We start from the raw sequence: 20,336 nt of genomic DNA, 5'->3' as shown, positions 1-20,336 counted from the left end.
GGCAGTGTATATATATATATATATATATATAATTATTTGCCATTTAAATAATTATTTCTATATTCTATATATTCTCTCTCTCACTCTCTCTCTATATAGGTTGTTTAGAATATATTCTATATAACCTATATTTCTATATTCCATAAAATTAGCTAAAAAACAATAAAATCAAAACAAAACATAAACTCCTCAGTCTTTTACAGCGTTTACAGCAAATTCATCTGGTAAACATTACTAAACAAACCGTAAAATCGACACTGAGCAGATAAAGCAGCGCAAACATGTGACCCGGCGGCGTATCAAAGACACACTATCACAATATCGAAATATCATTTCAATTATTGATCTGAACGCAGCGAGAGAAGCCGTCAACAAAAGAGCCGAGAGCGAGCATGAATTATATATGTGTCTGGATTATTCATGAGCGAGGAAACCACGCTTTGTCTGCGCTGGAGTGCTTCAAGAAAACAGCAAATAGACATATATATAACAGCATATAAACAGCATTTTTCCAAAAATTATAATATATATATAAAATATTAATTATATATGCACACACTAGAAAATATAAATCAGAAATATAATAAAACAATCGCAAAAAATATATAAAATTACTTTTATGTGTCTGTGTGTGTATATATGCTAAAAAGCTAATGATGTTAATATAATGCATATATAAAGCATACAAATATAAAACAATATTTGTACTAATTTTTCAACATTTAAATTAAAACTAAAAAATATTAATATTTTTATTTTCTGCTTTCATTTAAATTTAAATTTTTGTTAAAGTTTTAATTTTGTTGCGTGCTTTTGTCATTATTTTTTATATGTCTATAGAATTGTTATATTAATTTTTATTTCAGTTTTAGTTATTTTAGTTTTAGTGCATCAAGTTAAACAAAATGAAAACGAGAAATGTTGCCTCGGCAACTAGCTGAAACAAAACAAGTTTAATTTTTTTTTTGTTTTGTTTTTTTTTCAGTTAAAGTTTATTTTATATCAAGTAATGGAAATGTTTTAATGGTTTTGGTTTTAGTTTTAGTTAACTATAATAACCCTGGAGGTGAACAGTTAATTAAAAGAAGTGAAAAAAATGTTTTTAAAGAAACAGTGACCAGTTTAAGCATCTAAAAACACTTTCTCCTCATTAATAAACAAATAAATAGCCTAAAATAATTAGTAAAAAAATTAAATACACCCTGAAGAGTCCACATTTATGTGTGAGTGTTAATAAAGCGAGTGCAGACGGAGACTGGAGCTCAAACGCGATCGATCTTTCTTCTCTAAGCTCAGTTTACGGCTCAGATCTCAGATAAACGAAGGTCATGTTCATCATGTTTTATATGAAACACTCGTGGTTCATCTCAGTCAACACTCAGTTAGACAGTGGAACTAAAAACAAACATTAAACTGCAAAAACTGGTCTGAATCAGTGTTTTGGATGTTTTCCAAAAAAAAAAAAATGCTTAAGCATCCTTAAAACAAAACAATTGAGATGCAAAATAAAACATCTGGTTGACAAACACGACATGTTTTTTACTCGTTTTAAGCATAAATCTATAAAACTGAGTGAGGTTTATATAAAGCAACTTTACTTTCTTTCAACAGTATTTGAGTGACAGCACAGAGAGAATATTATATATGTTATAAACAAAAGATTATTTGTATTTTTAGCTAAGTATGTTGATGAAAGATTTAGAAAAACATATTAAGTTGTAAACAAAATTTTCCTTTCTATTTTTAACAATTTAGTTATTTATTTTGATGAAAAATTGCAACAAAAATTAAGAAAAAAAGCCAACTTTTTATTTTTAGCGATTTATTTTGATGAAAAAATTATATTATGTACATTGTAATTAAAAGATGCCTTTTTTTTTAGCAATTTATCTTTTTATTAAGATAAAATATTATACAAGTTGTGAACAAACGTTGCCTTTTTATTTGTAGCAATTTATTTGTATGAAAGATCATTAAGAAAAAACATTATATGAAGCTGTAAACAAAATGTTCCTTTCTATTTTTAACAATTTAATTATTTATGTTGATGAAAAATGATTTTAAAAATTAAGAAAAAAAGCCACATTTTTATTTTTAGCGATTTAGCTATTTATTTTGATGAAAGATTATGGGGAAAAAAACATTATATTATGTACATTGTAATTAAAAGATGCCTTTTTTTTAGCAATTTATCTTTTTATTAAGATAAAATATACTTTTAAAATAAAAAGTTGTAAACAAAAGTTGCCTTTTTATTTGTAGCAATTTATTTGTATGAAAGATCACTAAGAAAAAACATTATATTAAGTTGTTATCAAAAATTTCCTTTCTATTTTTAACAATTTTGTTATTTATTTTGATGAAAAATTATGAAAAATTAAGAAAAAAACATTATATTATAGTTTAATATATATATAGATTATATTAAAGAAAAGCCGCCTTTTATTTTTAACAATTTATTTTGATGAAAGATTTTTAAGAAAAAACACTATTAAGTTGTAAACAATTTCCCTTTTTATTTTTAACAATTTAGTTATTTATTTTGATGACAAATTAAGAAACATTGTATTATATAAGTTGCAAAGAAAAGTTGCATTTTTATTTTTAGCAATTTAGCCTTTTAATTACATGAAATATTATTAAGAGAAAATATTATATAAGTTGTAAACTAAATTTCTTTTTTATTTATTTATTTTTTCAATTTTTTTAGATGAAAGATGATTAGGAAAAAATATATAAGATGTAAACAAAAGCAATAAACAATTAATTTTGATGAAAGACTATTAAGAAAATAAAAAAACTGTTGAAAACAAACATTTCCTTTTTATTTTTAGCAACTTAATTGTTTGAAATAGTATTTTCTGTTTAAATAACAGATTTTTAAAATTAACTTTCGAGCGAGTGATTAATTTCTTCAGCAGATCAGCGCGACTAATGAAGGCTTCAGTAATGACAAATTACTGAAATTACTCTAATGATCCTCCCGACTGATTAATAAAAGTATTAAATAAAATTAATTGTGTACATTATTGGTTGATAATATAAATACAACATTGCATTGTTGCATTTTATTGTCATTTCTGTGCAACTTGCCACCAAATGGAATTACAAAAGTAACAGGTTTTTTTGAACACGCCCCTCGTCCGCCATTGGTCAAATTAACAGATATAGTCCCGCCCCCAAACGCACACCATTGGTTGAGTCCGTGTCACTCTTTCAGGCTGGACAGAAATAATGTTTTGATTCCTCCAAAATCCACCGGCCAACGACTGACTTACAAATGACTAAAGCATTTTAACATCCAAACAATTCAAGAACAACCATAAAAAATGTTTTTTCTCAGTATTTTTAAACGGCTAAAGATTCTCAAATCAAAACATATTTACTTGAAAAACATTATGAAAATCACACCAGCGCTCTCAGTCAGAAACACGTCTAAAGGCGATATTTAACAGTCTGAATCACGGCCGTCCTCTCTCTCTCTCGCAGCAGCACAGTGACGAGCAAGCGTGTGAACGTCTGCATACGTGTGTCTGGCCACACAATCTCTCCTCCGGCTGTTTAACGCTGCTGTTCTGCCACCCACCATGAAGAGTAACGAGCAGATATCAGACGAACCCAACAAACCTAACAGCAGCGTGCCATCAGAGAGACTCCTGCTGAGCCTGACTGACCTAATGCCACACACACAGAGACACACACACACACACACACTCACTCACACACACACACACACACACACACACACACTCACACACAGACACAAAAATTACATAAATATTGAGATACAATGAATCTCATCATCAGATATTGAGATTACTCATATCATCAGGATTCATTATGTCATTAAGTGAATGATGAGCAACATGTACTTTGTATATAATATCATTGTTAATGTCAATATAATGTAGAAGTGAACACTGTACTGTAAACGAGTGTTTGTTTCCTCTGAAGGCTGACATTGAGCGAGGTGTTGTGAACTCATCTGCTTTACGTCTTCACCAAAAGGAGCTTTGAAGTCCAAAAACTCACAGTAAAACCAACAGTTTGTGCTTCTGCTGGGTGCGAATCGCTTCCCAAGACAGAGATCATGTGAACTGCTATGTGTAATGACTCTAGAAGCACCACATGTACATTTATTATTCAAATAGGGACGGGATTCGTAACTTATTAACCCGGTTCTGGTTCATTGATTCGGTAAACGATTCTTTTAAGCATCGCTGCCAATAATTGGTCATAAAACGAATGAACAAATAAATAATGTAAAAGAAATACAAATAAATAAACAAATTAAAACCTAAGAACTATAAGAAGTGATTCTCTGACTGATTCAGTGATTCAGTGAGTCATTAGAATGATCCAAACCATCAGCTCATGAGTTCAATACTGATTCATGATTCTTTTGAGTTGATTCATTAAAAGAATCAAGTCATGAGAGTCATTTATTTGTGATTTGGACTACACTGGTTTTGTCTTTTTTGTTTGTTTGGACAACGCAATAGAATATTATTCTTTTATTTATAACAGTATTTCTGTTACATTTAATTCATAGCAAGGATATTTCACTATAGTATTCAATCTAGGATTATTATTGTTTATTAAACTAAAACCAGAAAAAAGTTAATTAACATTTAAGAAATAAACATTAATCAAAATAAAATAAAATATAAAAAAATTGCTTAAACTACGCTAAAATTAGAAATGTTGTTTTGCCAGCTAGCTGAAACAAAACATTTAAGTACTAAAATATTTAAATAAATAATAGAATAATAAAAATTATAGACATATTTTAAAATAAAGCAAAAGCCAAAAATACAACAATACAAAACAAAACAAAAAATAAAAATAAAATACAATTCAAAATATGAACAAAGACTATTAAAGTACCGTATATCATCAATGATGAATTCAATAAAACGAAACAGCTCTGAATCTCCTCGACTCGCAACCCTAGATGTGAAAATGCAGATCATATGAAAACACAATCCAAACTGAACTGCTAGTGAAACAACTGACCTGGAAAAGCACTTCATTGAAAAGCCACAAAAGTCAGACTAATTTCTACTCTGTGAAAAGGAGGGGGTCTCAGAAATGCGGCGGCTTTTTCCCATGGTTCTTGAGAGCCACGAAAACTTAATCTCAGACCTTAAAAGGAAAACACAGACATGCAAATCAAATCAACCAACACACACAGACAAAAAAAAACTTGATATTGGTTATTAAATCATTGCTTCAAAAGGAGTAGTTCATCCAAAAATAAAAATGTGCTGAAAATGTTCATGCAAGAATGAACGTTTGCTGTAAATGTACTCTCACGCTCAGGCCATCCGAGATCTAGACGAGTTTGTTTCGTCATCAGATTTGGAGAAATGTAGCATTGCATCATTGTCTCACTGCAAGTGAATGGGTGCCGTCAGAATGAAAGTCCAAACAGCTGATAAAAACATCACAATAATCCACAAGTAATCCACAGCACTCCAGTCCATCAGTTCACATCTGGACAAAAGTGTTAAGGTTTAGAGCTGTTTTGGCTTATAAACGGTGCTTGATCTGTGCAGATTTCTCTCCTGATTCAGACCAGAACACTTTCTCACTGGAGGAAGCGTTATTATGGATTATGGACTCGTAGTTTAGTTAAAAACGTCTTAATGCTGGATTTCTTTCAGCTTTGGTCTTCTCCAGATGTTAACTGATGGACTGGAGTGCTGTGGATTATTTGTGGATTATTGTGATGTTTTTATCAGCTGTTTGGACTCTCATTCTGACGGCACCCATTCACTGCAGAGCATCCATTGCTGAGACACTGATGCAATGCTGCATTTCTCCAAATCTGATGAAGAAACAAACTCATCTAGATCTCGGATGGCCTGAGGGTGAGCACATTTGCAGCAAACATTCACTTTTGCATGAACTATTTCAGCAAAAAGGACCAGTCCAGCCGAAATTATAAACTTTCGCAAGTCTATTTCTGAGAGCGACTCTTATTTGCAAAGCAAATCAATTCAAGCGTTGGGGATCTTTGGAAGTCCGACCCTTGTGAGCAACTCAAACTGCTTTTCAGCTCCTTGTTTTTTCCCCTTTCGCTTGAACAAGCACCCAGAAGTTGTAAAACTCTCCAAGCTTTCTCTCACTCCAGAAGAAGTGCTCACACGAAAGATAAAGAAAGGAGACACAAAAGGCCGAGGCGGCTGTGAATGGAGGGTGATGGTGGTGCTGTGGCATGCTAATGAAGCTCTAATACTCACAAATGCCCTCTCCCTTCGCTCCGGCAGCAGGGCAGCGGGGTTAATTATCATAACAACGGGGCGCTGGACATTTCGCAGGAGACGCCAACACTGTCCTTCTCCAAAGCGCTGACGGATCCGAGAGGTCACTTTATCTTTGTTTAAATAATTAACCCACCTTTGCTTCACTTTTGTTGGAAGAGCGACACCATGATGAGCCTTTCTAGAGGACAGAAACCGCGACGGGTCGCTGTCGGAGACTTCACTGTATTTGCTTTTGTTTGGCATCTACGGTGGCTCAGGCTAAACAGAGCTTTTCACAAGCATAAAACACACACACTGTACGGGACAATATAGCAGGATACCCCATATAAGCGGCCCAGCGTGGGTCTGGCTTTGTATTGTGAGGACTTTACAAACATATCACTTCATTAAGAGGTGTGTGAGTACACAGACTCCACAAACCAGTATTAACAATCCACGTCATTAACATCTCTGAGAGAAAAGGCCTTGCCACATACTGGGTGAATGCTGGTTTAAAAATTCAAGAATTAGTCACTTTCACAACATTGCGAAAATATGTTAAAGTGGCCGATGCAGAAAATCTCAGAATGGCCAAACATCTCCAAGTCTATTACTAAACAAAAACGACCTACATTTCTTTAGTTTAGGGGTGTATAATGATGGAGAATCAATGCTGGCAATGAAACATTTACTCAAAGTTCACATTGAGCTTTACATTAGCAGTCGGGATATCACAAGAAGTCCGAAACGACATCAACAATCAAAGGTTTAACCCTTCTATCTATCTATCTATCTATCTATCTATCTCTCCAACCATCCATCCATCGAAACTATCCATCAATCCATCCGTTTGTACATCTATCTATCCATCCATCCATCCATTCAACTATCCATCCATCCAACCATCCATCCATCCATCCAACCATCTATCCATCCATCCATCCATCCATCTATCCATCTATCCATCTATCCAACCAACCATCCATCCATCTATCCAACCATCCATTCAACCATCCATCTATCCAACCATCCATCCAACCATCCATCCATCTATCCAACCATCCATCCATCTATCCATCTATCCAACCATCCATTCATCCATCTATATACCCAACCATCCATCTATCCATCCATCCATCCATCTATCTATCCATCCAACCATCCATTCAACCATCCATCCATCTAACCATCTATCCAACCAACCAACCTCCATCCATCTAACCATCTATCCAACCAGCCATCCATTCATTCATCTATATATCCAACCATCCATCTATCCATCCAACCATCCATCTATCTATCTATCCATCTATCCAACCAACCATCCATCCATCCATCTATCCATCTATCCAACCATCCATTCATCCATCCATCCATCTATATATCCAACCATCCATCTATCCATCCATCCATCCATCTATCCATCCATCCATCATCCATCCATCCATCCATCCATCTATCCAACCATCCATTATCCATCCATCCGAGCACTGTGTTACATTGCTTGCAAGGGCCTTGAAAAAAAAAGGCATTATATAAAGTTGTGATTTTAGTTAAATAATTATTTTGTCACCTACGGACAGCCAAGTCCATAACAAGACTGCACTACCAAGTCCTGTGAAAATTCAAGATTGTATTTCGCCTCCATTTCCATCCATCATCCATCCATCCATCCATCCATCCATCCATCCATCCATCCATCCATCTATCCAACCAACCATCCATCCATCCATCTATCCAACATCCATTCATCCATCCATCCATCTATATATCCAACCATCCATCTATCCATCCATCCATCTATCCATCCAACCATCCATCCATCTATCCATCTATCCAACCATCCATCCAACCATCCATCCATCCATCCATCCATCCTTCTATCCATCCATATTTTTTTTATTTCAATTCATTTAATTTATTTTCTTACAGTCCTAAAATTGTAACTGCTGTTCTGCATCTGTTTGTAAATCAATTCAAAATCAGGAACTGAACTGGAATTTAAGACATTCTCAATTCAATTCCAAAGGGCGATCAACCTCGTTTCTTGCATTCAAAAACAGCTAGATGATGGATTATAATGGCACAGAACACGTTTTAAAAAGTCAACTATACATCTTAAGACACGAAACAGAGAAACTTAATGCAACAGTCAAAGGCGTCCATCTGACGCATGTGTACACATAAAATTAGCAAAGACTGAACTCACTCCATGGCCCTTGTCCCACCCAGAGTACGACAACATATGCATTACTAATTACCATTACAACAAGCATGATTCTGAAGCAGACCTGACAGATCACTAGCAACAGAAACACACAGAGTCCAAGCATGGCATGATCTCCTCACGGGTGTCAAGAGTTTTCAGACTCTCAGAGATGAAGAGGGCCAGTTGTAATGGGAACGCCCAATGCTCAGACACGCAAACAGCCAAATACTTCTTTAACACAGCAGCTCTTGATGAATGACTGGGGACAGCGCCGTTGCCAGGATCCAATACTGGCCAAGTCCATGGAAAGGAAAAGAGCAGGTCTTTTGTTGCATTCGAGCACAGAAACAAAGCGGCTTTGCTTTTAAAGCACAGTGTATCTCCTCTTTGAAGCCCTCTGACATCCTCATTAACTCTGGGAAAAAATCTTATGAAGCAACATTAATTTTTGTTTTGCCTTGTTAATGTTGTTCTTCTTGGCTGAACTTCACTCGCATTAATCTAAACACCAGCGTGACATGTTTTCACTACAATGCCATAGAAAACTTCAAATACATGGCAACTGGTGAGAAATTAGCAATTGACTATTAATAAAATTACTGTGTTAAAAATTCAGCAAAAAATGTAAAATGCACGAGAGACTCAAAATTAAATTCAATGGACTTCACTGTTGCTAAACTATCAATGCAACACATATATTATCAAACTCTGATTCGTATCGAGCAATTAAAGTAAATCAATTATCACTATTTGTTCTTGCATTGCAGTAATGAGATACTTTTTAAACTTGTAAACTTTACAAATATTTACATAAATTATGACATTTTTTCTTGCATTGCAGTAATAAAATGTATGAATACTTCAGCCTTTCTTTTTTAAACTTGTAAACTTTACAAATATTTACATTAAAAAATCACAATTTTCTTCTTGCACTGCAGTAATGAGATGTATAAATACGCTACCTTACTTTTAAAACTTGTAAACTTTACAAATATTTACATTAAAAAATCTAAAAAAAATTCTTGCATTGCAGTAATGAGATGTATAAATACGCTACCTTACTTTTTAAAACTTGTAAACATTACACATTTTTAAATAAAATACCACTATTTTTCTTGCATTGAAGTAATGAGATGTATAAATATTTAATTTTTTTAAACTTCTAAACTTTACAAATATTTAAAAAAAAAAATACTATTTTTTCTTGCATTGCAGTAACGATATATATAAATACTTTAATTTTTAAAACTTGTAAACTTTACAAATATTTAAATTAAAAAATGTTATTTTTTCTTGCATTGCAGTAACGATATATATATATAAATACTTTACTTTTTAAAACTTGTAAACTTTACAAATATTTAAATAAAATACCACTATTTTTCTTGCATGGAAATAATGAGATGTCTAAGTACTTCACTTTTTAAAACGTGTAAACTTTACAAATATTAATATTAATAAAATACCTGTGTCATACCTTATTTAAAAATTCTGCAAACATGTAAAATGCACAAGAGACTCAAAATGAACTTCGATAAGAGTTTGCTGTTGCTAAACTATCAATGCAACACACAGATATTATCAAACCCATACCAAGCAATCAAAGTATAAATTGCGGTTTTAAAGTGAAAAACAGAGCCCTTTCTTTCTCTCCTCTAGACTGTTGCTCATCGCCTGCTCTGCCTTCATCATTTCATACCTTTAAAATGAATCTGTCTGTCGGTGTCTCAGTATAAGCAGTGTTGTGTGAACGAGTGTCATGCCTCAGCTCATCCTGTGAGTATGTAATGATTCAACACAGGACATGTCTGTACCGTCAGACCCCGACAGAGACTCAATATTACTGTTACCATAGTAAACTGGAGAGTATGCATCACATTTACACATGCTACTGCATACATCAAATATTAAAAACATGTTGAGGGAGGCACTGAATTTAACAAAACACGTCCAGGTCTTATTTCACATCAAAATCAAAATGCTTCTTGTTTCTTCAATACAGTGTTTTTAGTGCATTACAGTGAACATAACTTACACACAAATCAGCTTAAATGAAGGCAGCAAAACAAATATACCATGATGCATAAAAAACTTTTTTCTTGCATTGCAGTAATGCGATGTATAAACCCATTTTTCTTTCATTGCAGTTATCTAAATACTTTAATCTATTTTTGTTTAACTTGTAAACTTTACAAATATTTTAATATCTTATTGAATATTTAAATAAAGTCTCTACTGCAATGCAATAAATATTTAATATTTAATAAATATTTGTAAAGTTTACAAGTTTAAAAAAGTATTTATACTTTATATTTATAGTTTTTGCAAACTTTACTAAGATCTAAATAAAATATCACATGTTTGCATTGCAGTTATGAAATGTATTAATACTTTAACCTTACTTTTTAAAACATGTAAACTTTACAAATATTTTAATAAAATATCACAATTTTGTCTTGCATTGCAGTAATGAGGATGAGATTTTATTGCATTACAGTAATAATAATTTGGAGTAAAGGTCTTACAAAAATCCTAAAATCTGAATAATTTCTTATTAGATTGATATAATAAGAAAGGTTTTGTGTCTCTTGTATCTCGTATCTCTCGTATTACTCCCATTCTGTTCTCTCTTTCTTTCATTATCCCTTTCTTCTGGTGATTTAGACTGAAATATGACCCGGGCGGGTTTTTTTTTTTTGCAGTTTTAATGAGATTCATAGTTTTACCTTTGAGCACTGCTTGTGATTCTGACACCAAACCAATGATCCGTTGCTCTGAAAAGAGAGAACAGACATCATAAAACACTGGACATCACATCAGATACGAAACATTCACTCAAAACAGAAGTAAATAAACAGAGAAATAAAAGTAGAAAAAATGTTTGATTTTAGTAAATCAGTTCAAACTGTTCATTTCATTGAATCGATTCAAAACACCGATTCAAAGATTAATTTGCACAATCACTCAAAAACTTGGTGCCAGATAAAAAATGTTCCATTAAACTGTTTGTTTCAGTGAATTGATTCAAAACACTGATTCAAATATTAATTTGCACAATCACTCAAAAACTTGGTGCCAAATAAAAAAATGTTCCATTAAACTGTTTCATTGAATCGATTCAAAACACTGATTCAAAGATTCATTTGCATAATCACTCAAAAACTTGGTGTCATATAAAAATGTTCCTTTAAACTGTTAGTTTCAATGAATCGATTCAAAACACTGATTCAAAGATTAATTTGCACAATCACTCAAAAAATTGGTGCCAGATAAAAAATGTTCCATTAAACTGTTTGTTTAATTGAATCGATTCAAAACACTGATTCAAAAACTATTTTGCACAATCACTCAAAAAATTGGTGCCAGATAAAAAATGTTCCATTAAACTGTTTGTTTAATTGAATCGATTCAAAACACTGATTCAAAGATTCATTTGCACAATCACTCAGAAAAAAAACATGACTGACTAAAAATGTTCCTTTAAACTGTTTGTTTCAATTAATCGATTCAAAACACTGATTCAAAGATTCATTTCCATAATCACTCAAAAACTTGGTGCCAGATAAAAAATGTTCCATTAAACTGTTTCAGTTAATCGATTCAAAACACTGATTAAAAGATTCACTTGCACCATAACTCAGGAAAAAAACATGACTGACTAAAAATGTTCCTTTAAACTGTTTGTTTCAATGAATCTATTCAAAACACTGATTCAAAGATTAATTTGCATAATCACTCAAATACTTGGTGCCAGATAAAAAATGTTCCATTAAACTGTTTCAGTGAATCGATTCAAAACACTGATTCAAAGATTAATTTGCACCATCACTCAGATAAAAACATGACTGACTAAAAATGTTCCTTTAAACTGTTCGTTTCAGTGAATCGATTCAAAACACTGATTCAAAGATTCATTTGCACAATCACTCAAAAGCTTGGTGTCAGATAAAAAATGTTCAATTAAACTGTTAGTTCCAGTGAGTCGATTCAAAACACTGATTCAAAGATTTGTTTGCACCATCACTCAAAAAACGGACTAAAAGTGTTCCTTTAACTACAGTTTCAAATGAATCAATGCTTTGTTCCTTTTTCCACAAGCATCCAAAGGGGCAAACTTCACGGGTCTGTAAACCAAAAGTCTGCTTAAGTTCAATGTCAAGTTCAAAGGAATCTGGAACAATATAATCCAGTGGAAATTCCCCGTGAAACCTTGGAAAAGAACTTATCATTAAAGGACTTAATTTGCCCTCCAGTCCCGCCGGGTGTTGTGCACTCGATGTCAAGGATAACGGTCAGCGGCTTCAAAGAGAGGAAGAGACGACAGCAAACACTCACATGCAGAACATGTGCCTTCTCGAAGACATGTGTGATGCTTTAATGTGTCTTCGATCAGAGACGTTAAACCAGCGCAGTCTGAACTTTTTCAGCAGCTCTGCAGGATCTGCTACAGTTATGATAACTGCATCATCTTTACATGACTCTAAATCAAACATTATTAGCTGCAGCTCATAAGCTACAGGGGCTTTAAACCAAAACAAATCATTTTACAAAACATAATGAGCTGCCTACATGTTAGGACGATTAATGGAAATTAAACTGAAATCGTGATCATTTTAGGATCACCAAACATCTTCCCACACTTTTAATGAAAGGCACTTCACAACAAAAGAGCAGCTATTAAAGGCTCCCTACAAAATAAAAGTTTGATGGTTCAACAACTGAAAATTAAGAAATTAAGATAATACAGTGAAATATTATAATAGCAATATTTCTTATTTTGTTTTATTTAATAATTTTTTATATTTTTATTTAGTATTCATAATAATAATAATAATAATCATAATTATTATTATTATTATTATTATAACTCAAAGTTTTACAGTGGAATATTATAATAGTAATATTTCATATTTTGATTTTGATTTCATAATTGTATATAGTAATATTAATAATGATAATATTTTTATTATTATTATTATTATTTACAGCCATATTGCTATTAGGGTTGCAAAGGGGCAGACAATTTCCAGAAACTTTTCAGGATTCTTTGGAAACTTTCTGAAAATGTTGGAAATTTGGGGGAATTTTTGGAAAGTTTCCGGAAATTTACCAGAAATCTTCCGCCCCTTTGGAAACTTAATTGCTATATTAATCACAAGATGTTGGCCACCCTACAAACAAGCACTGCAATAATATTTCTTATTTTGTTTTTATTTCATAATTTTTATATGTTTATTTAGTAATAATAATAATAATAATAATGATAATAAAAATTATTATTATTTTTATTATAGCCATATTGATATATTAATCACAAAATGTTGGGCAAATTACGCAGCCCTACAAACAAGCACTGCAAACCTGGATTTTTTATTTTTTTTATTGCACTTTTTTTTTTCTCAGTAAAATCACAATTACATTTTTTCCCCAATTCATGCAGCTCTACTACATATTTCTAAGACAGGATCATGAATGGAATGAGCACACAGACACACCTTTCTGCAGAAAGGATTTAGCTATGACGAAGTATTAAACGCAGGACTTACTGACTGATGAAGGCACAACCAAATATGATATAAAAATATTCAACGAGCATTTTGCAGAACTTTGTTCAATATCCGCAGGAATCTATGGAGATGTATTTTTATAAACGCAATAAGGTGTTTGAGATCAGCATGTACTGCAGTGTGTCACAGTGTCTTCTTGCTTGAATCCCTGTCAGGACGGCCGACACATTCTGAGGCGTGACAGCATCCCTCGGACACTCGGCGGGATGTTGACCCAGCTGTCTCTGACCCGGGACTGAGAATTATAGGTCAGCATTGTAACCCGGCTTAGTGAAGAGTCAAGGGTATTCCTGGAGTATTTTAACCATTGGTTTTAAAGCTCACAGATCAGTTTGCTTAAGCGTCGCTGGGGGAATCATGTGTCAGATCAACTGTAACCCATGGAGGAACTAAACACAACATCGTCCTGAAAGATAAATGTATTTGTTTAGCAGACGCTCTTATCCGAAGCGACTAACAATAGAAAAATATTAAGAGTTCGTCACAGAGCCAACAATGTTCATAGTGTACGCGCGGGTTTGAGGCGGCAGAAGAACATTTGAGGATGGATGAGATACACTGGGAGAAAAACACACTGAGATTCAGGACTGAATTTAAATTCATTAAATGAATCCAGATTTACATGCAAAGAAAAGAAAAGGTTTTGAAAGCCTAAAGGTTTATAGGCATTACAGATGGATGGATGGAACAATAGATGGATGACAAATGGATGGATGGACGGATGGATAATAGAATGATAAATGGATGGATAGATGAGGAATGGATGGATAGATAGATAGAATGATAGATTAATAGATAGATGACAAATGGATGGATGAATGAATGATAGAATGATGGATGGATGGATGATGATAAATAGAACGATAGATTAATAGATAGATGACAGATGGATGGATGGATGGATGGATGGATGATAGAATGATAGATTAATAGATGATAAATGGATGTATGGATGGATGGATGATAGAATGATAGATGGATGGATAGATGATGGATGGATGGATGATAGATGTATGCATAGACAGGACAATGGATGGATGGATGGATGGATGGATGATAGAATGATAGATTAATAGATGATAAATGGATGTATGGATGGATGGATGATAGAATGATAGATTAATAGATGATAAATGGATGTATGGATGGATGGATGATAGAATGATAGATTAATAGATGATAAATGGATGTATGGATGGATGGATGATAGAATGATAGATTAATAGATGATAAATGGATGTATGGATGGATGGATGATAGAATGATAGATTAATAGATGATAAATGGATGTATGGATGGATGGATGATAGAATGATAGATGGATGGATAGATGATGGATGGATGGATGATAGATGTATGCATAGACAGGACAATGGATGGATGGATGGATGGATGGATGATAGAATGATAGATGGATGGATGGATGGATGGATGGATGGAACGACAGATGGATGGATGGATTGATAGAACGATAGACGTATGCATAGACAGAGCAATGGATGAATGATAGAATGACAGATGGATGGATGATAGAATGATAGATGGATGGATGGATGGATGGATGGAACGATAGATGGATGGATGGATGGATGGATGGATGGATGGATGGATGATGATAAATAGAACGATAGATTAATAGATAGATGACAGATGGATGATTGGATGATAGAGCAATAGATGAATGGATAGATGATGGATGGATAGATATAATGATAGATTAATAGATAGATGACATGGATGTATGGATGGATGGATGATAGAATGATAGATGGATGAATAGATGATGGATGGATGGATGGATGGAATGATAGATGTATGCATAGACAGGACAATGGATGGATGGCGATAGATTAATAGATAGATGACAGATGGATGATTGGATGATAGAGCAATAGATGAATGGATAGATGATGGATGGATAGATATAATGATAGATTAATAGATAGATGAGGAGAATGGATGGATGGATGGATGATAGAATGATAGATGGATGGATGGATGGATGGATGGATGGATAGATAGAACGATAGATGTATGCAAAGACAGAACAATGGATGGATGGATGATAGAATGATAGATGGATGGATGGATGGATGGATGATAGAATGATAGATGGATGGATGGAACGACAGATGGATGGATGGATGGATGATAGAATGATGGATGAATGGATGGAACGACAGATGGATGGATAGAACAACAGATGTATGCATAGACAGAACAATGGATGGATGGATGATATAATGATAGATGGATGGATGGATGGAACGACAGATGGATGGATGATGGATGGATGGATGGATGGATGGATAGAACCATAGATGGATGGATAGATGGATAGAACGATAGATGGATGGATAGACAGGTTTATAGGCCTTACAGATGGATGGATGGAATGACAGATTAATAGATAGATGACAGATGGATGGATGGATGGATGGATGGATGGATGATAGAATGATAGACAAAACAACAGATGGATAGACAGATGGTAAATGGATAAAACAATAAATGGATGAATAGATGATAAATGGATGGATGGATGGACAGACAGAACAATGGATGAATGGATGAAACAATAGATGGATAAAATGAAAGAACAACAGAACAATGATAGACAGATCACATCTGAGTAACGCAGTGTTTTATAGATGTCAGAAACTTCAGGTTATTATTCTCTCGTTTGATTTGGAGCTCTTGATCTCTGTGTCACATGTTAAGTGCTCTAGTTAGTGTGTGTTACAGTCAGCAGCAGGTGCTTTGAGCTCTTCTCTCATTGTTCTGAGTTTAGCTGTTCTTCTGGGTTTTATTTACATCATTGAGATGCTTTAATCAGAGCTGCTTTAGGCGAGTGTTTAAAACGACACACTCCACACACAGCCTTCTCTGCTTAAATCCATTCCATACGACTCTCCTTTCATTCACCAGACGTCTGTGAGTAAAAGAAGCGAGCGTCATTCATCATTTTGTCATATCTTTCCAGTTTAATGCTGTTGTCCTAAAGCAGGGGCTTTCAATATTTTAGACCCAATTTATTCTGTGAAAAATTAGTATTATAAATATAAATACATATATTTTTTAAAAACATTTAGTTAATCACATTTTTTTCTACTCATTATAGCACTGTACTGTTAGATGCATTATTTATTTAGTTTTATTTATGCATTTATTATTTTAATTTAAATTGTAACATTTTAGATTCAATCATTTAGACCCAGTTTATTCTGTAAAAATTAGTATTATAAATATATCTAAGTATATATATATAAAAAAAAACATTTAGTTTCTTTTAAATTAATTATATTTTTTCTACTCATTGTAGCACTGTACTGCATTATTTATTTTAATCATAAAGCAGGGGTTTTTAAACCTTTTAGACCCAATTTATTCTGTGAAATATTAGCATTATAAATATATCTAAATATTTTATATTTAGTTAATTATGACTCTTTTTTTACTCATTATAGCACTCCACTTTTAGAAGTATTATTTATTTACAGATCTGTTCACGCATTTATTAGTTTAATATTTATTAGTTTAAATATTATTTTTATTTCTTATTTATTTAAAAGTATTTGTATTTACTCTAATACATTTTTTTTTTTTATTTTACACTTCATTTATGTATTTTTTACTCTCTTTTCCTCTATTTTCAACAGGAATGTCTTAAAGCGCACAATGCTTTTGCTATATGAAGATCAGATTTGTGTCCATCAAGTTCCAAATCAAAAAGAAAATAATCCAAGTATTTAATTCACTGGATTACACAAAATTAGACATTACCACACAAGATTACTCAATATTTAAACCATTTTACTGATTGAATTTCAGGAAAAATAACTATATTATATAACATATTTCCAAACAAGAAGCTTTTTTCCACATTCAAAATCATTTAAAAAGTATTATAGTCTTATTATAACATAATACTAAATGCATCTGTATCCTTACAAGAAAAGCAAAACCACTTGAGATGAGACATTTCTGTCAGGATTGGGCAACGTGCGGATAAATCAGCAAGCTGACGTTCTTATCAGCGTTTCATAAGGTGCAAAACATCTACAGATGCCACATTCCGGAGATAAACAGGCTGTAAAGTAAAAATAATGCACTCTTGGGTTGTTTAAAGAGCCATTATTACTTCGATAAGTTCAGCCGTAACACAGCCGACACTCACACCGGCCAAAGAGCAGAAGATTGCACCAACACCGATTATAAACTGTGCTAATCGAGCGCTGAATCTGAAGGTTAGAGGATGTTTCTGAGCGTGTGAATCGCCACAAGACTCCATTCACGTCTCTGCTAATGAAACCGCACACATACAAGCTGCTGTGGTTTGAGTCCCTTTCCAAGTTGTTTCATATCAAAGGCCCTTGACAAGCACGGCACGACTTCTTTCCAATGTTTGTCTTTCCTTTGGATCAGAACGCGTGTCCCTCGAGCCGAACGGAGGGAACGAAGGGCTTCATTTAAAACGCAATAATTTTAACGACGTCAGGCGTGCTCGCAGGACTCTCTGACACACCTTTGGCTTCATGCGTCCACACATAAATAATTCCACTCGCAGCAGATGCTTTCCCGAACAGAGCCGGCCTTTCAGCTCGCAGACGCTGGATTTACAGCCGAGTCTTTTACCGAATCACCGATACATAAATACTCTCCAATAAGACAATAAAGACTCCAGAAAGCTTTCATTTCACTGTTTTGATGACCTGTACACACTGTTATTTGGGTCATAAACTTTCTGAAGCGGCTTGAATGAACAAGTGAGACCAAGTGTTCTTGACTAATCAAATACAAATCATCTGAATTACCTGAGCAAACCTGACGAGATGTTCTTAAGAGCGTCTTGTGCCTCTAAACGGCCAAATATCACTAATTAGTCGCCTAAAAATAATAAGTCAGAACGTTAGTTTGTTTTATGTTTTTTTTTTTTCAAAATTCTAGAACGTTCTGTTTATTCACCAGTTTAAATAAAAGAATCCTGTATTTTCAGTATAGATAGAAGGATAGAGTGAGAGACAGACGGATAGATAGATAGATAGATAGATAGATAGATAGATGGATGGATGGATGGATAGATGGATGGATGGATAATGGAGAGATGGATATACAGAACAATAGATAGATAGATCTATTTTTCTTTTTTTTCTAGACTTTAAAATGCGTTTATTCCGAAGTTTTTCTGGAACATTCCTGTACTGTCAGACTCTTTGGTTCCAGCAGTAGGTTCCGATCGTTCTCTGGTCAGCTCTGAATGATGGTTGATCTGAGTGACTCGTGCTTCACCTCCAGCAGATGCGGCGTGTGAGGCTGGCATTTGGTCAGCAGGAGAGTGCAGAGGGGGGCTGCATGTTTTTGCAGCTGACCAGACCTCCCATTTTCACATGAAAGACCTGCGAACACACACACACACACACACACACACACACACACACGGCCTCCGGACACTCTTTATGGAGCACCAACAACAATCGCTTTCTATTCCTGGAGCTTCCCAGCCAGTTCAACCAGTCCTTTATCAAGCTCAGTCTGTCACAGTACTTCCTGCGCAGACAAAAGACTTCGCCAGCTTTCTCCATACGTCCCTTTTGATGTTAAGAAAGATGTCCCCCTCCAATCATTAACGGCTGTAGCTCCGCTTCATCCCTGCCAAATGGCAACATCATAAACCGTCACGACTGCATTAGATGCATGCATTAACCTTGAACGCACTCGTGTGCATTCAGATGCAAGCAGTGAGGAAACATTCGAAGGAGAAGAGCCTTTCGCTGAGCTCTGAGGAAACTAATGCGGTGTAGATGCACGACTTCTGACAAAACAAGAGCGTAAGAGCAACACAAAGCCTTCACTTTACTAAAAACGGAAAATCATCTGTTGTACTGCATGTTCTCATACACTAGAGATTAAAGATCAGCCAAAATGCAACAAAGACTCAAAATAATGCCTTTTAAACATACATTAAACTGGTTGCAGTATCTAACAAGGTATGACCAACAAATGCAAAAATGCAGTGTGTTTGCTACTATTCAAGCTACTATTCATATATCATGAGAGAAGTTGAAGACACTAACAAACAAATGACTTTGTGCAATAATTTATAGACTTGATCAAGAGCATACGTCATGTACAGCCCATGTACAGTTCTCATTACTGCAACAAAAAACCACCAACAAAAAAAACACCTTTTTTTTATTTTTAAGTAATAAAAATAAAAAAAATTCACATTACGTTCATAAGAATTTGGGAGGGAAATATTTTATATATATATATATATATATATATATATATATATATAATTACTTTTTTTCA

General features: G+C 33.8%; 1 protein-coding gene across 1 annotated transcript in view; it reads right to left on the bottom strand.

Moving 5' to 3' along the window:
- The window catches only part of LOC107679951 (anosmin-1-like), a 76,514-nt gene that overhangs the window by 45,101 nt on the left and 11,077 nt on the right, over positions 1–20,336 (bottom strand). Inside the window, exon 2 of the mRNA XM_016475680.1 lies at positions 11,184–11,231. Coding sequence (XP_016331166.1) covers positions 11,184–11,231 — 48 coding nt within the window. The remainder of the gene's footprint in view (positions 1–11,183; positions 11,232–20,336) is intronic.

This window comes from Sinocyclocheilus anshuiensis, unplaced genomic scaffold (assembly GCF_001515605.1).
Source record: "Sinocyclocheilus anshuiensis isolate Anshui unplaced genomic scaffold, SAMN03320099.WGS_v1.1 scaffold244, whole genome shotgun sequence".
Classification (NCBI taxonomy): domain Eukaryota; kingdom Metazoa; phylum Chordata; class Actinopteri; order Cypriniformes; family Cyprinidae; genus Sinocyclocheilus; species Sinocyclocheilus anshuiensis.
The sequence above is the reverse complement of the archived record's forward strand: the minus strand, read 5'-3'. Positions and strand labels throughout refer to the sequence as shown.